Source organism: Sciurus vulgaris (genome assembly GCF_902686455.1).
Source record: "Sciurus vulgaris genome assembly, chromosome: 1".
Classification (NCBI taxonomy): Eukaryota; Metazoa; Chordata; class Mammalia; order Rodentia; family Sciuridae; genus Sciurus; species Sciurus vulgaris.
Genome location: NC_136461.1, coordinates 23,645,351 through 23,657,469, shown reverse-complemented (window position 1 = coordinate 23,657,469; position 12,119 = coordinate 23,645,351). Strand labels below are relative to the sequence as shown.

Sequence of the window (12,119 nt, the reverse complement as noted above, 5' to 3'; positions counted from 1 at the left end):
TCTTATTCATTTCTGCAGGTCGTACACCCTGGAGACCTAAAGAATTCAGTTGAAGTCGCCCTGAACAAGTTGCTAGATCCTATTCGGGAAAAGTTTAACACCCCTGCCCTGAAGAAGTTGGCCAGTGCTGCCTACCCTGATCTCTCAAAGCAGAGTAAGTCCAGCTGTGGATGGGAAGGGCCAGGGAACAGGTCACAGTATCAGGAAAGAGACCCTGTCAGTGGACCTCAGAAACATGTCTAACTTAAATTGAGAACCCAGGAACCCAGGGTGTTTCAAGTACAAAAATGTCTTATCTCACCAACTTCTGGAATGGGACTCCATTCATTTTGATTGGGTTTGGTAGATTCCATGAAGTGACTATGTCCTATTGTACCAGCATCTTAAAAGAGGCATACTGGAGACATGTACTTTGGTCCTTCAAGTCTGTGTTCACTAAATCTACTTCTTCAGTAGGAGAGTGATTGGGTCAGACCTGGTACACCTAACCAGTGTCTAGGGTGGTAAGCTGTTACAGAGCCTGCAGAGCTTCTGAGAAGAGTTCATTTATAAGCTGGGTACAGTGGCACACACTTGTGATCCCAGCTACTCAGGAGGTTGAGGCAGGAGGATCACAAGTTTGAGACCAGCCTCAGCAACTTGATGAAGCCCTAAGCAACTTAGTGAGACCCTGTGTAAAAATAAAAAGGGCTGGGGATGCAGCTCAGTGGTAAAGTGCCCCTGGATTAAATCCCCAATACCCCCCAACCAGAAAAACAAAAACACTTCATCTTAAGATTCTCCCAGTTCCCTTCCAGTTGCTTCTCCTGACTCTTGGTCCACCATTCACCTATCCATGGTGCTTGAGATATGGCACTGATAACTTTGTGTGACCCTTCCAGAAAAGACTCAGTAAATGCCGTGTGGAATGCATGAATGGAAACACCCAAAGGTGGCAAAACTCTACAGTCCCCTCACCTCCAGCCTAACAACTGATGGATAGAGTATATAAAAATCTGACATGTCATTTCTGAAAGACTGCCGACCCTGTTTTAAAGCATAATTCAGTGGGTAGGTTCTAGGGATTCTCTACTAAATCGTGCCTGATCTCGTGTTCTCATCTGGTGGGATTAGCAGATGACCCTCCGGGGAGGTAGGGGTGTCCCTGATCCTACGGTGTTCTTCTCATTCCCAGAGCCCATTGCCAAAGGCCCTGCCAAGAATTCAGAACCAGAGGAGGTTATCCCATCCCGGCTGGATATCCGCGTGGGGAAAATCATCAGTGTGGAGAAGGTACTTGTTTTTCACCACATCCCAGAGAGGCAGACAGGGGTCGGGTTTGTCTGTCTCCACCTGGAGGAAACTGGTCTAGAGAAGGGTCATATTGCAAATCAGAACCCCTTCCAGGCATCAGGCTTTCCTTAGCCATTTGCTGTCTCTGGACCTTGCACAACCAAACACAGCCAGGAACTCAATGCAGGAGGCAGATGTTAGAAGAAACTTGTCCATTAAAACTGGCCTGATGGGCTTACCTCGTCTGTATCAGCTTGCCTGGACTGTTTGCAGGCCTTACCTTAGATTAGCCACGTTGTCTGCCCCTCAGACAGTGGTCGAGGGAGGATGATTTACTTTTTCCCAGTAAATCAGCTGCTGTGAATCATTGTTCTGAGCTTCCCCCACCCCCTCCACCCGCTACGTATCACAAACACCCCTCCCCAGCCCACTCCCTGCTCCCAGAATTGACTTGGTTTTCACTCACATTACCTTGAAATGGCTGCTGATGCTCCTGCCTCAGATGGTGAAGCCAACACTTACCCTCCCCCACCTCCCAGTCACCTTGGACACATTGGTGTAGCATGTGTGCCATAATGGTAGCCACTAACAGTCCAGTTCATTTAACCTCTAACAGGGATTCTTCCAAAAGTATTAGATTCATTTTCTCAAATTTGGTTTCTTGGTTGGGAGTAGAATGTACCTTCAAGACCCATTCTATCTGCTGTCTGAGATCTGGAAATAGTTAGCTCTAGAGGGTCCTTCATGGGACTCTGTAAGGAGCAGATGCCCCTTTTTGGAGCAAGAGTTCCAAAAAGAGTTTGAGGACCAGGCCCCTGATCAGCTCCACTGGGATACTCTCCCACCTGACATCTCTTGCCGGCAGCACCCAGATGCAGACAGCCTATATGTGGAGAAGATTGACGTGGGGGAAGTTGAACCACGGACTGTGGTGAGCGGCCTGGTGCAATTTGTGCCCAAGGGGGAACTACAGAACAGGCTTGTGGTGGTGCTGTGCAACCTGAAACCCCAGAAGATGAGAGGAGTTGAGTCCCAAGGCATGCTTCTGTGTGCTTCCACGTGAGTAGGGACTAGATGGGCTCAGGACCTGGGGAGGCCAAGAGCGAGGAACTGGACCCTATGGTGCCAGGTGGAAGCCCTGAGAAAACATCTCATTGATGCCCAAAAATGATATGTCTGAAGCAGACATTGTGCAAGTACCATGAACGAGACACTATCCACAGTTAATTTTGTTTAATGTTTAAAACAAATGGAGACGTGCACATGCCCAAGTCTTCTACCAGTAATTGCTGGAGGCAAGAGTTAAACCTAGTTCTTACTGGCTCTGGGGGTTATTTCACACTTCTTCCTGTAGCAACCCAGATTTGGTTCTCTCTTCTGACATAGGAATTTAGTGTAGCCCACCTAATCTAACCTGGTGATGTCCAAAGATGTCCTAAAGTAATGAGGACCTCTTGGGGAGATGGCTTTGAGGATGTTCTAAATCCCATTAGGGCTCTTTGGAAAGGCCCAGATCACTTTGGCCTCCACAACCCTGGGAAGCCATCTGTAGCCTCACCCTTTCTTTGTCCTGTGTGTCTTCTCAGAGAAGGGGTAAGCCGTCAGGTTGAACCTCTGGACCCTCCTGCAGGCTCTGCTCCTGGTGAGCGAGTGTTTGTCAAGGGCTATGAGAAGGGCCAACCAGATGAAGAACTCAAGCCCAAGAAGAAAGTTTTCGAGAAGTTGCAGGTAAGGGCTTTATTTTTCCCTCTCTTGCCTGCTACTGGGCTCTGTCCCTACTCTGCTGTTATTGAACCTACAGCCACCTCAGTCTCAGTTGGGACTTCTGCCTTCTTCATTCCAGACCTTCCTGTATGTAAGGTGTCTAAGGGTCCTGGAGGTCTCAGAAGGACCTCTCATAAACTGAGCTCTGACAGACTATTTGAGGCACTGTGTAAGAAACTTTAGAGACTTCTTATTTGATCTCCAGGCTATGACAGGAGTAGATGGAGATTATCTGCATTTAACCTGGTAGCATAACTGCCAATGCCAGAAGTGATGGAGCCAGGGGCTGGTGATGCGTCTCAGTGGTAGGGTGTTTGTCTAGCCTGCACGCGGCCCTGGGTTCCATCCCCATCGCGAAAGAGAACAAGAATTAAAAATAAAATATGGAACTAGAATCAAAACCCTACTAGGGCCAGGCATGGTGGTTCACACCTATAATTCCAGCAAACTTAGCAACCAAGGCCTTGAGCAACTTAGCAAGCCCCTGTCTCAAAATAAAAAATTAAAAGGGCTTGGGGATATAGTTTAGTGGTAAAGCACTCCTGAATTCAGTACAAATAAATAAATAAACAAAAATCCTCCCTCTCCCTACCTTGAGCCTTGGATACTCATTCTCTCCTTGCCCTCTGGACAGTAACTCACAGATTGCCTGCCCCGTTGATCCCTGAATTCATTCATTCACTTGTTCAGCAAATGTCAAGTCCATATTATGTGTCAGGCACTGTCTAGGTGCTTGGGCTACAACACTGAACAAAGCAGCAAAAATTGCCTCTCATACAACTAACACGTGACTTTTTCTACTTAATACCTGTTTTCTAAAAAATGCTTCTAGAGGTGTTTAGAGTGTGTCTGCCTCCTGCACATAGCAAATGGCTTTGCCTTACTCCTATTTGTTTTTTATGGTAACTATGAGTAACTTATTTTTCCTGGTTATAAAATAAAGTTTTCATAGTAGGAAATGTCTAAAATATAGGGGGGTGGATTAAGAAAATATCTAACCAGACACCATGGTGAATGCCTGAAATCCCAGGGACTTGCAGGCTGAGGCAGGAGGGTTGCAAGTTTCAGGCCAGCCTCAGCAACTTAGTAAGGCCCTAAGCAACTTAGTGAGACCCTGTTTCAAAATTTACAATGGCTAGAGATGTAGCTCAGTGGTAAAGCACCCTGGGTTCAGTCTTGAGTATTATAAAATAAATAATCAAAATAAGATATCCATGGTCCTGCCAAAGAGACACTAAAAAATGAAGTTAGGTATTATTTCCTTTTGATGCTTTGCTCTGCATAAAATAGATTTACAGTTTGCTTCACACTAAGTTTTCTGGGTTTTTTGTTTGTTTTTGGTACTGAGAATTGAACCCCTGGTACTTAACCACTGAGCCACATCCCCAGCCCTTTTTTAAAAATATTTTATTTAGAGACAGGATCTCGCTGAGTTGCCAAGTACCTCGCTAAGTTGTTGAGGCTGGCTTTGAACTCAAGATTCTCCTGTCTCAGCCTCCCAAGTCACTGGGATTACAGGCTTGCACCACTGTGCCTGGCAGTTTTCTGCTTTTTAAATCTTATTTTAGTTTAGGTGTGGTGGCACATGCCTGTAATCCCAGTGATTTAGGCAGCTGAAGCAGGAAGATCCCAAATTCTAGGACAACCTTGGCAATTTAGCAAGACTAAAAAAATAAATAAAATGTCTCAAAATAAAAAATAAAAAGGTCTGGGATACTAGAGATGTAGCTAAGTAGTAGAGGCTTCTTGGTTCAATCCCCAGTTCTGAATTCTTTTTCTACTTTACTCCCAAATTTTCCATATCTTAAATACTAGTTCATACTACATATTAGTTTATCACAATTATCATTTAAGACTTTACTAGACATTGAGGTTGTTCTCAGTGTTTCACTGTTATTGTGTCATGATGGGCTGGGGTTGTCGTCAGTGGACACTTGTCTAGCATGCATGAGGCACTGGGTTCCATCCCCACCATCAAACCACACAAAAAAAAGAATGTTATGCTGGGTGTCATGTAGAGATCTTTGTACTCAGTCATGATTATATTCTTGAAATAAATCTCTAAAATGAACTTACCTGAGACAAAAGATATAAACATGGACGCTTTGACAAATTCTTAGAAAAAAGCTGAGCTACGAGTAGTGTAAGAGTTTCCTTATGGTCCCAACCACCACTGTTATAATTTTTTTTTTTTTTTTTTCCTATCTCAACCAGGCTGACTTTAAAATTTCTGATGAGTGTATTGCACAATGGAAGCAAACCAACTTCATGACCAAGCTGGGATATATTTCCTGTAAAACACTGAAAGGGGGGAACATCAGCTAGCCAGCCCAGCATCTTCCTCCCTTCCACTGTCCTGAGTCTTCTGCTGTCTTGGTTTATTCCATCCGTCACCTGTTTGCTCATCTCTGAGGACACTGAAGCAGCAGGTCTGGGACTCTTTCTTAGGTGCAACACTGGGTAAGGGGCAGCATACCTCCCCAGAATCTGGAATCGTCTGTCTACTACAGTGAAACTGAAACACCCACCTGCCCCCAGGTGGTAAGCAGGGCTAGGCAACAGTAGGGAACCCAGCTTCCCTTGGCAACTGACTCAAGAATTCTGGTTTCGGTATAACTCATAGAAAAAGTTTGTGCCACAATCCTTGTAATTGGAAAAACATTGGTTCCCAGGTTTTTTTTTGAGTTGTCCCAGCAGCTGTGCCTCTAGCTGGAATTCAGTGCCTGGACTGGGCTAATTACAGCTTCTTCCCCAATAGGAAATTGTGGGATTTGAAAAGGAAAAAGAAGGGAAAACACAGAACCTAGTGGTCTATCAAGTGGTTGGCAGCCTTCACTCTGCCTACCTATTCTGGAACTTGGTACTGGGGGAACGGGGCCTGCCCCAGGGCTCCTGGAATTTCCCTTGATCCAGCCAGATGGGGACACTCCCTAAACCAGCTGTGTTGTTAGTTAGCATGGATGGCATGGCGTGTGTCTTTCTTCAGAGAGGGTGAGGTCATTCCTCTATAAGGCATCGCAATCAAATCATTAACCATCACTGTCAAACTCAAATAAAATGTCTAAACAAGCGTGTCTGGATAGGAACTGTCTCCAAGCGTGAAGCAGCTGCCAGGTCCCTCTACTAGCCTTGGGTTGCTTGTATCTTGGAAGTTCGGCACAGTAATGGGATGGATGGGGGGACTGGTGGATGGCAGACACCGTAAGTTTCCCTTTGGAGGTGCTAAACAGAAGAGGCCCACCCTTGGATCCAGTGCTTGCAGCAAGCAGAACATTTTCCCTTCTAAATGTGGGCCCAGACCACTGCCCCACCCCACCCCCATTCTGCTGCAGCAGTAGCAAAATCCTTTTGTGGTTCAGTGGTACGATGACTGGGTTTTCCCACACCAGTGTGGGAGGTGAGCTTTCTCACACCTTGTTACCAGTGGACGTCCTGCCCATTTGATGTGGATGGTGGGGAAGCAGCAGTCACAGCCAAGTTTCAATCATTTAATTAATTAATTAACACCTTTTAAATGAAACACAGAGCTTTTTCAGGGCAGAGGGACTGGATTATTTGTATAGACATATCAAAGACTCAAAAATTTAAAGAAATATATATATATATATATACTTCTCTCTTCTAACATTTTTATGCAAATTAAAAATCAGAGGCTTTTGGTCTTTCCATTTGCACGAGGTCAAGCTCATTCACCCCAGAGAACAAAGGAAAGTTGCCTCTTCTAGATTCCCCCCTCCTTTGTGCTCTGGCCCACCAGGTGGGGAAACAAGCTCAAAAGAGCCCAACTGAGAATAAGAGCTCCAGTAACATGGGAATGAAGAGAAGTCAGGCTCCCTTCCACCTCCAGCAGTTCTGAGGCCTGGTTCATGGGGCTTTGACCGCTCCTAGGTTCTGGGTCCTGGGGCAGGATAGATCAGAAGCTCCAAGCAGAACAGTACTTACTGATTGTCCTTCCCCTACTCACTGGGCAGGTGCAATATATACCAGCAGCAGCTCCCCATTACCCATAGGGCAAGGGAAAGATGTTGGTTTGTAACTACAGGGAGAAGACAACAGTGGCAAACAAACAAAACCCTAGAGCAGGCCAGAGGAACCCAGGGCCGCACCCTCCCCCCACCCAGGTCCCCACGGGTAGGTGGCAGGGGCCAGTGTGTCACTGCTGTGGTGAAGCTAAAAGGTTCCTTGCCAGGCTCAAGGCTGAGTCACTGCTGAGAAGAAAAGATCAAGAAGGGGTGGACCTGGGTGGCAGCCACACTGCTATACAGGGAGGCACTAGGGCCACCTGTGGAGCCAAGGGGACCAATGAGGAAGCCACCTTACCTAGATAGGTCATATAGGCTGAAAACAGAAAGGTAATTAAAATCCCTGGAGGAGAGATCAGTAGCAGAGGCTGACATGTGAGGAGAGCCACCTGGGTCCCCTCTGACTAGGGAAGGTTTTGAAGACTGCACCTCCGGCTTCCCATCCTTGCCACTCAGTGTCATCTCCCCCAGTGGAATCACTTATGCTGAAAGGCAGCAAGGACGTGCACCAAAGAGTAGAGAAAAGTCAGAAAATAAAGTGCAAAGGCCAGATCTGGGCTGCTGCCCAAATAAGCTCCCACTGCCAGATCTCCCCTCCTGTCTCAGTACTCCCTGTGAAGCTGAAAGGGACACAGCCCATGGGCCCTGCCTCTGAAGCTGTGCCTCCTGGATCAATCAAGCAAGGGGCAGATGTTTGGCATGCCAAGGACCTGCTGAGATGACCTGCTACTGTTATTTGCTTTTTAGAACAGAGAGCCTACAAACCTGCCCTCTGCTTCTTCCTCCCCATACCCTTTTAGAGTCTGGGTGTCTCCTACTTCTTGTCCCCTGCATGAAGCACCTGGCAGAGCTGGAAGGCAGGAGGTTGGTGGTAAACTGAGGCACAGGAAGGTTATCCCCCACTGCACCTTTTGTGCTTTGGAATTCCACAGCCCCATTCCTGCCCCCAGCCTGGAGGAGCCTGTGGGAATGTGACTCGCCCACCTCCAAGAACTAAGAAAAGGAGCAAACTAGATTGTGGAGGAGGGACAGATTGGTCCCAGCTATGGGCTGGCTCCCAAGGATTGACGCTGCCACCATGTAAACAGGCCCTTGGAACGTGGCTTCACAAGCCCTGGAGAATGGACATGCAGCCACTTCACAAAAGTGCTTTGATTCTGGACTACAGTATGTGCATGATTTGGACATGGGGAAAAAAACAAGTGTTCCGCTCCCACCTCTGTGGCCTCAGGGCCAGCAGGGGGCGCAGCCACCCACTCCCACCAGCTACCTCCTTCACGAAGAGGCTAAGGCCAAAGCTGAAGCAGCAGCTGCTGGAGGCGAATCCTGTGAGGGGAAAGGCATGAGAGCTGGGTGATCTGAAGGACGGGCGACACCAGGCTTGCATAAATATCGAAGGCCGTGGAGGTTAAGGCTGCAGGCGTCCTCTCTTAGGTTGTGTCTGCTGTCCTCTCGTCCTTGGAGCTGCTCAGGTCCCTGAGAGATTGTATTCCTGGGATGGGTCAGCAGTGCTAGTGCGGTCAGACCAGCTCTTTCTGTGGGTCTGTGGGGGAAAAAGGGACACTTAGCAAGGGGCTCCCAGCTTGGTTCAGGCATTGAAAGCCCAAGCACACTTTCACCCAACCTTTCCCTAAACCCTCACTTCACTGACAGTGGCAGCAGCTGGAAACTTTGACTCAGATACTGCGAAGTAGGTGTCACTACCCCATACTCCACAGCACTAGGATGAGACAAAATAATAAAGTTGGATATACTTGTTAGGTCTGATGCCAAAGCCTCATCCTCATGTTCCTTTTCCTGTAGTTCAAGAGTGATAATTCACCTGTTCCAGGCATCCTAAGGCCAGTTCTGTTTTGTTTTTTTAAGGGGGTTGCTTTGTTTTGTTTTTGGGGGGTTCTAGGGATTGAACTCAGAGGCACTCAACACTAGGTCACATTCCCCAGTCCCCTAATTTTCATTTTATTTAGACACAGGGTATCACGAAGATGCTTAGCACCTCACTTTTTGCTGAGGCCAGCTTTGAACTAGCAATCCTCCTGCCTCAGCCTCTGGAGCCACTGAGATTACAGGCATCCGCCACCACGCCCAGCAAGCCTGTTTGTTGTAAAAACTAGCCATCTCAAAGATCCATAAGCAATGTCCAGGGTGGGACTGCAGATACTTATTTCCTACCATTAGTGACAGGACCCACACCCACCATTGCCCACTGTACCTGAGTCTGGGGGACCCATCTTCTCTGGGCCCACCAGCTGCACAACACCTCCATTCTCTGCCAGCTCCCCCTTAGTCCTGTCCTCAGCATGAGGGAGCCCATTGGTAGGAGGAGCAGTTATGGGCTCAGCCCGGGGAAAACTAGGAGAAGCAGGTAGGGGGACTCCCACAGAGGGCTTGCGGGCCACAGGTGGGGGAGCCTTCAGAGGCTTCTTCAGGGCCTGGGGTGGCCGCTGCTCTGAAATGCTTCTAAGTTCAGCCACCAGATTCCGTTGGAGGTCAGCCTGGGCCTCCGGGGAGACTGGCCGTTCAAGCTGCAGCTTCTTAGTGCCCTTGGAGAAGATGAAGCTGGCTGTTGAGGCAGGAGACTGGGGAGTGTGTGGCCGGGCCTCAGGTGGTCCATTGGGCTGGGCACTTCCAAGGTCCTCACTGGCAGCCAGGCTGGAGGCCTTGAGTAGGACGGCAGCATGGAGCCCGGAGGAGGGGACAGGCACAGGACTGGCCCGCCCTGACAGGGCCCTTCGCAGTGGCTTCTGGGGGGCTGAGAGCCCCGATGCTGAGGTTGGAGCACCTGTGGGAGCGACCACAGAGCGCAGCCGCACCATCTGCAGGAGTGAAGGGGTGACCAGGGGCACACCAGCTTCGTCCCTGGAAGCCCCACAGCTCTTGTTGCAGCCTACTGGCTCCTGAGGGAGCTTGGCCAGCTCTGGGACAGAACTACTTGGAGGTGGGGCAGGTGGGGCTGGAGGAGGGTCTGGGGTTCCCTGGGGCTGGCTCTGGGGAGCAGCCAGGGAGCTGACAGGCTCAGGGGGGACTGCAGACTCAGGGCTAGCCACAGAGAAAAAGGCCTCCTCAGGTGGGGGAAAATCGGCCATGGACAGCTCCTGCTCCTCGGGTGTAGGAGGTGGGGGTGGGGGCCAGCTAGAGTCTGGGAGGGGCTCCTCAGCAGACTCTAGGGCAGATGGGGCCTCCTCAACCACCTCTAGCTTCTTATTAGGTGGTGGGGGTGGATGATAAGATGGGGGTGGGGATGGTGGGGGTGACTGATCTTTGGAGACAACAGGAGTCTCCTGGGATAGGGCCAGAGATGTCTGGGGAGTGGGAAGGGACTCAGAGCTACTATCAATGGTAGAGACAGGCCCAGGAACCAATGTAGGGGCAGCTTGTTTAAGGCTCTTGGGCTTAGAAGGAGGAGGAGAAAAGGGGGCAGGCACCTTGGGGTGAGGAGGTATGACAAACCTATCACTCAGGGGGATGGACATGTGTGGACCAGAGCGGTCGGAAGGGGCAGGATCAGAGGAGGAGGAACACAGAGAAGTGAGGGAAGAGGAGACAGAGACCCCAGGAGATTGAAGGGAAGTGACCCTCTCTGGTTTAGGAGGCTGGGCCTTGCCTGGGGAAGCAGGGGCACCTGCCAGACCCTTGGGAGGTAGGGTCGGGGTACCACTTTGGCTTGAGTATCCACTGGAGGGTGAAAGTGTCCGTTCTGGGGAGCGTGGGGGGTGCCGGGTGCCACCAGGAGACAAGCCAGGCACCCAGCTACTACCTGCTGAGGTGGGTGGGCAAGGTGCTGCCCCAACCCCTTCTGACCCACCTGTGGTGGGTGGCCGGGGCAGCTGTGGCTGCTGCTTCCGCTCGGGCTTGGGTGGCAACCCTAAGGGCCCATCGGGTGCTTCTGAGCCCCGCTGATGGAGGGAGTAGGTCCGGCGAGGAGGTGGAGGAGGCCGTTTCAGCTTCCGCAGGGAAACGCTCCGGCCAGACAACTGCCCGCTGCTCCGAATGCTCACTGTGTCTGAGGCCTCAGCAGTGCTGCCCCCACTAGGGGAGCCCCTCCCACTGCCCCCCTGGGGAGGTGGCGCCATGCTACTGCTGGCCACAGAGCCCTCTGGCTGACCCTCAGAGCCCCCCTTTGAGGAGAGGGTGGACCCATCAGAAACAACGGTCTCGGAGGACTGAGAGTGGCTCCAGGTGTCACTGGAAGAGGAAGGGTGGCGGCTGCGGGGCTGGGGGCTGGAGACTGAGGAAAAGCGACCCAGGGAGCGGACAGAGGCCGGGCTAGCAGAGAGAAGGCTGCAGCGGCTCAACGTGCGCAGGCTGCAGCGGCCCAGAGCTACCACATCCACGGTGGGTGGCAGCACAGCGTGTGGGATAAGCTTCGACAAGTAGGTGGCCTGGGGTGAGATGGACATGGCTGGGCTCAGAGGCTCTGGAGGCCCTGCGCCTCCTGTCAGTCCAGGCACTGCTAGGGACATGGGCCGGGTCAATGGAGGGGGCCGGGCCCCTGTGGACCGACCAACAAGGGTGTCATCCCGGTAGACACGGTCGATATGGCGCTGCAACATGGCCTCTGTATTGGCGTCAGCCTCTGCCTCTGCCTCCAGTGCTTGCAGAGATACCCGGACTCCAGTCCCTAAGGCCATGCCCGCTGGACGACCATCCACTGTGGGGATTCGGACAGCATCCTGTGGACCAGGAAGCCGAGGAGTACCTGGTGCTTCACGCTCATTCCGCAGACCTAGAATGGATGAGCAGATGGAGGTCAGCAAAGAGGGGCTGGCTGGGATCCCTGCCCACCACCACTGCCCACCTAAACCCAGAGCTCACCAAGTTCCTTCTGTACATGCTGAGGAAGACCCAGCACAGTGCTCCGACGCTCCCGCCGACGTCGCCCTGACTTTCCAGATGATTTGGGAAATGAGTCATGGGGTCGGAAGGTGGAGCCTGAGGGCCAATTCAGGGGGTAAAACCCATTAGAGGAGAACTCGGCATGTCCTGCAGAGCACTACTTTTGTAGACTACTAATAACAGCCTTGGGATAAAAGGTTTCCGCAGTCAAACAGATATGGGCTT

At 50.7% G+C, this 12,119-nt stretch overlaps 2 protein-coding genes across 4 annotated transcripts in view; one reads left to right on the top strand and one right to left on the bottom strand.

Annotated features, from left to right (window-relative positions):
• Positions 1-6,106, top strand: part of YARS1 (tyrosyl-tRNA synthetase 1) — a 29,858-nt gene extending 23,752 nt beyond the window's left edge. The window contains exons 9-13 of the mRNA XM_079152188.1: positions 19-154; positions 1,175-1,272; positions 2,138-2,331; positions 2,859-3,000; positions 5,251-6,106. Coding sequence (XP_079008314.1) covers positions 19-154; positions 1,175-1,272; positions 2,138-2,331; positions 2,859-3,000; positions 5,251-5,361 — 681 coding nt within the window. The 3' untranslated portion in view covers positions 5,362-6,106. The remainder of the gene's footprint in view (positions 1-18; positions 155-1,174; positions 1,273-2,137; positions 2,332-2,858; positions 3,001-5,250) is intronic.
• A 404-nt stretch (positions 6,107-6,510) lies between these two features.
• Positions 6,511-12,119, bottom strand: part of NHSL3 (NHS like 3) — a 29,880-nt gene continuing 24,271 nt past the window's right edge. For all 3 annotated transcript variants that reach the window (XM_079152154.1, XM_079152155.1, XM_079152156.1), the window contains exons 5-7: positions 11,874-11,990; positions 9,271-11,784; positions 6,511-8,601 (exon numbers count right to left, since the gene is read on the bottom strand). In XM_079152154.1, the coding sequence (XP_079008280.1) occupies positions 8,579-8,601; positions 9,271-11,784; positions 11,874-11,990 (2,654 nt within the window). In that variant the 3' untranslated portion in view covers positions 6,511-8,578. The remainder of the gene's footprint in view (positions 8,602-9,270; positions 11,785-11,873; positions 11,991-12,119) is intronic.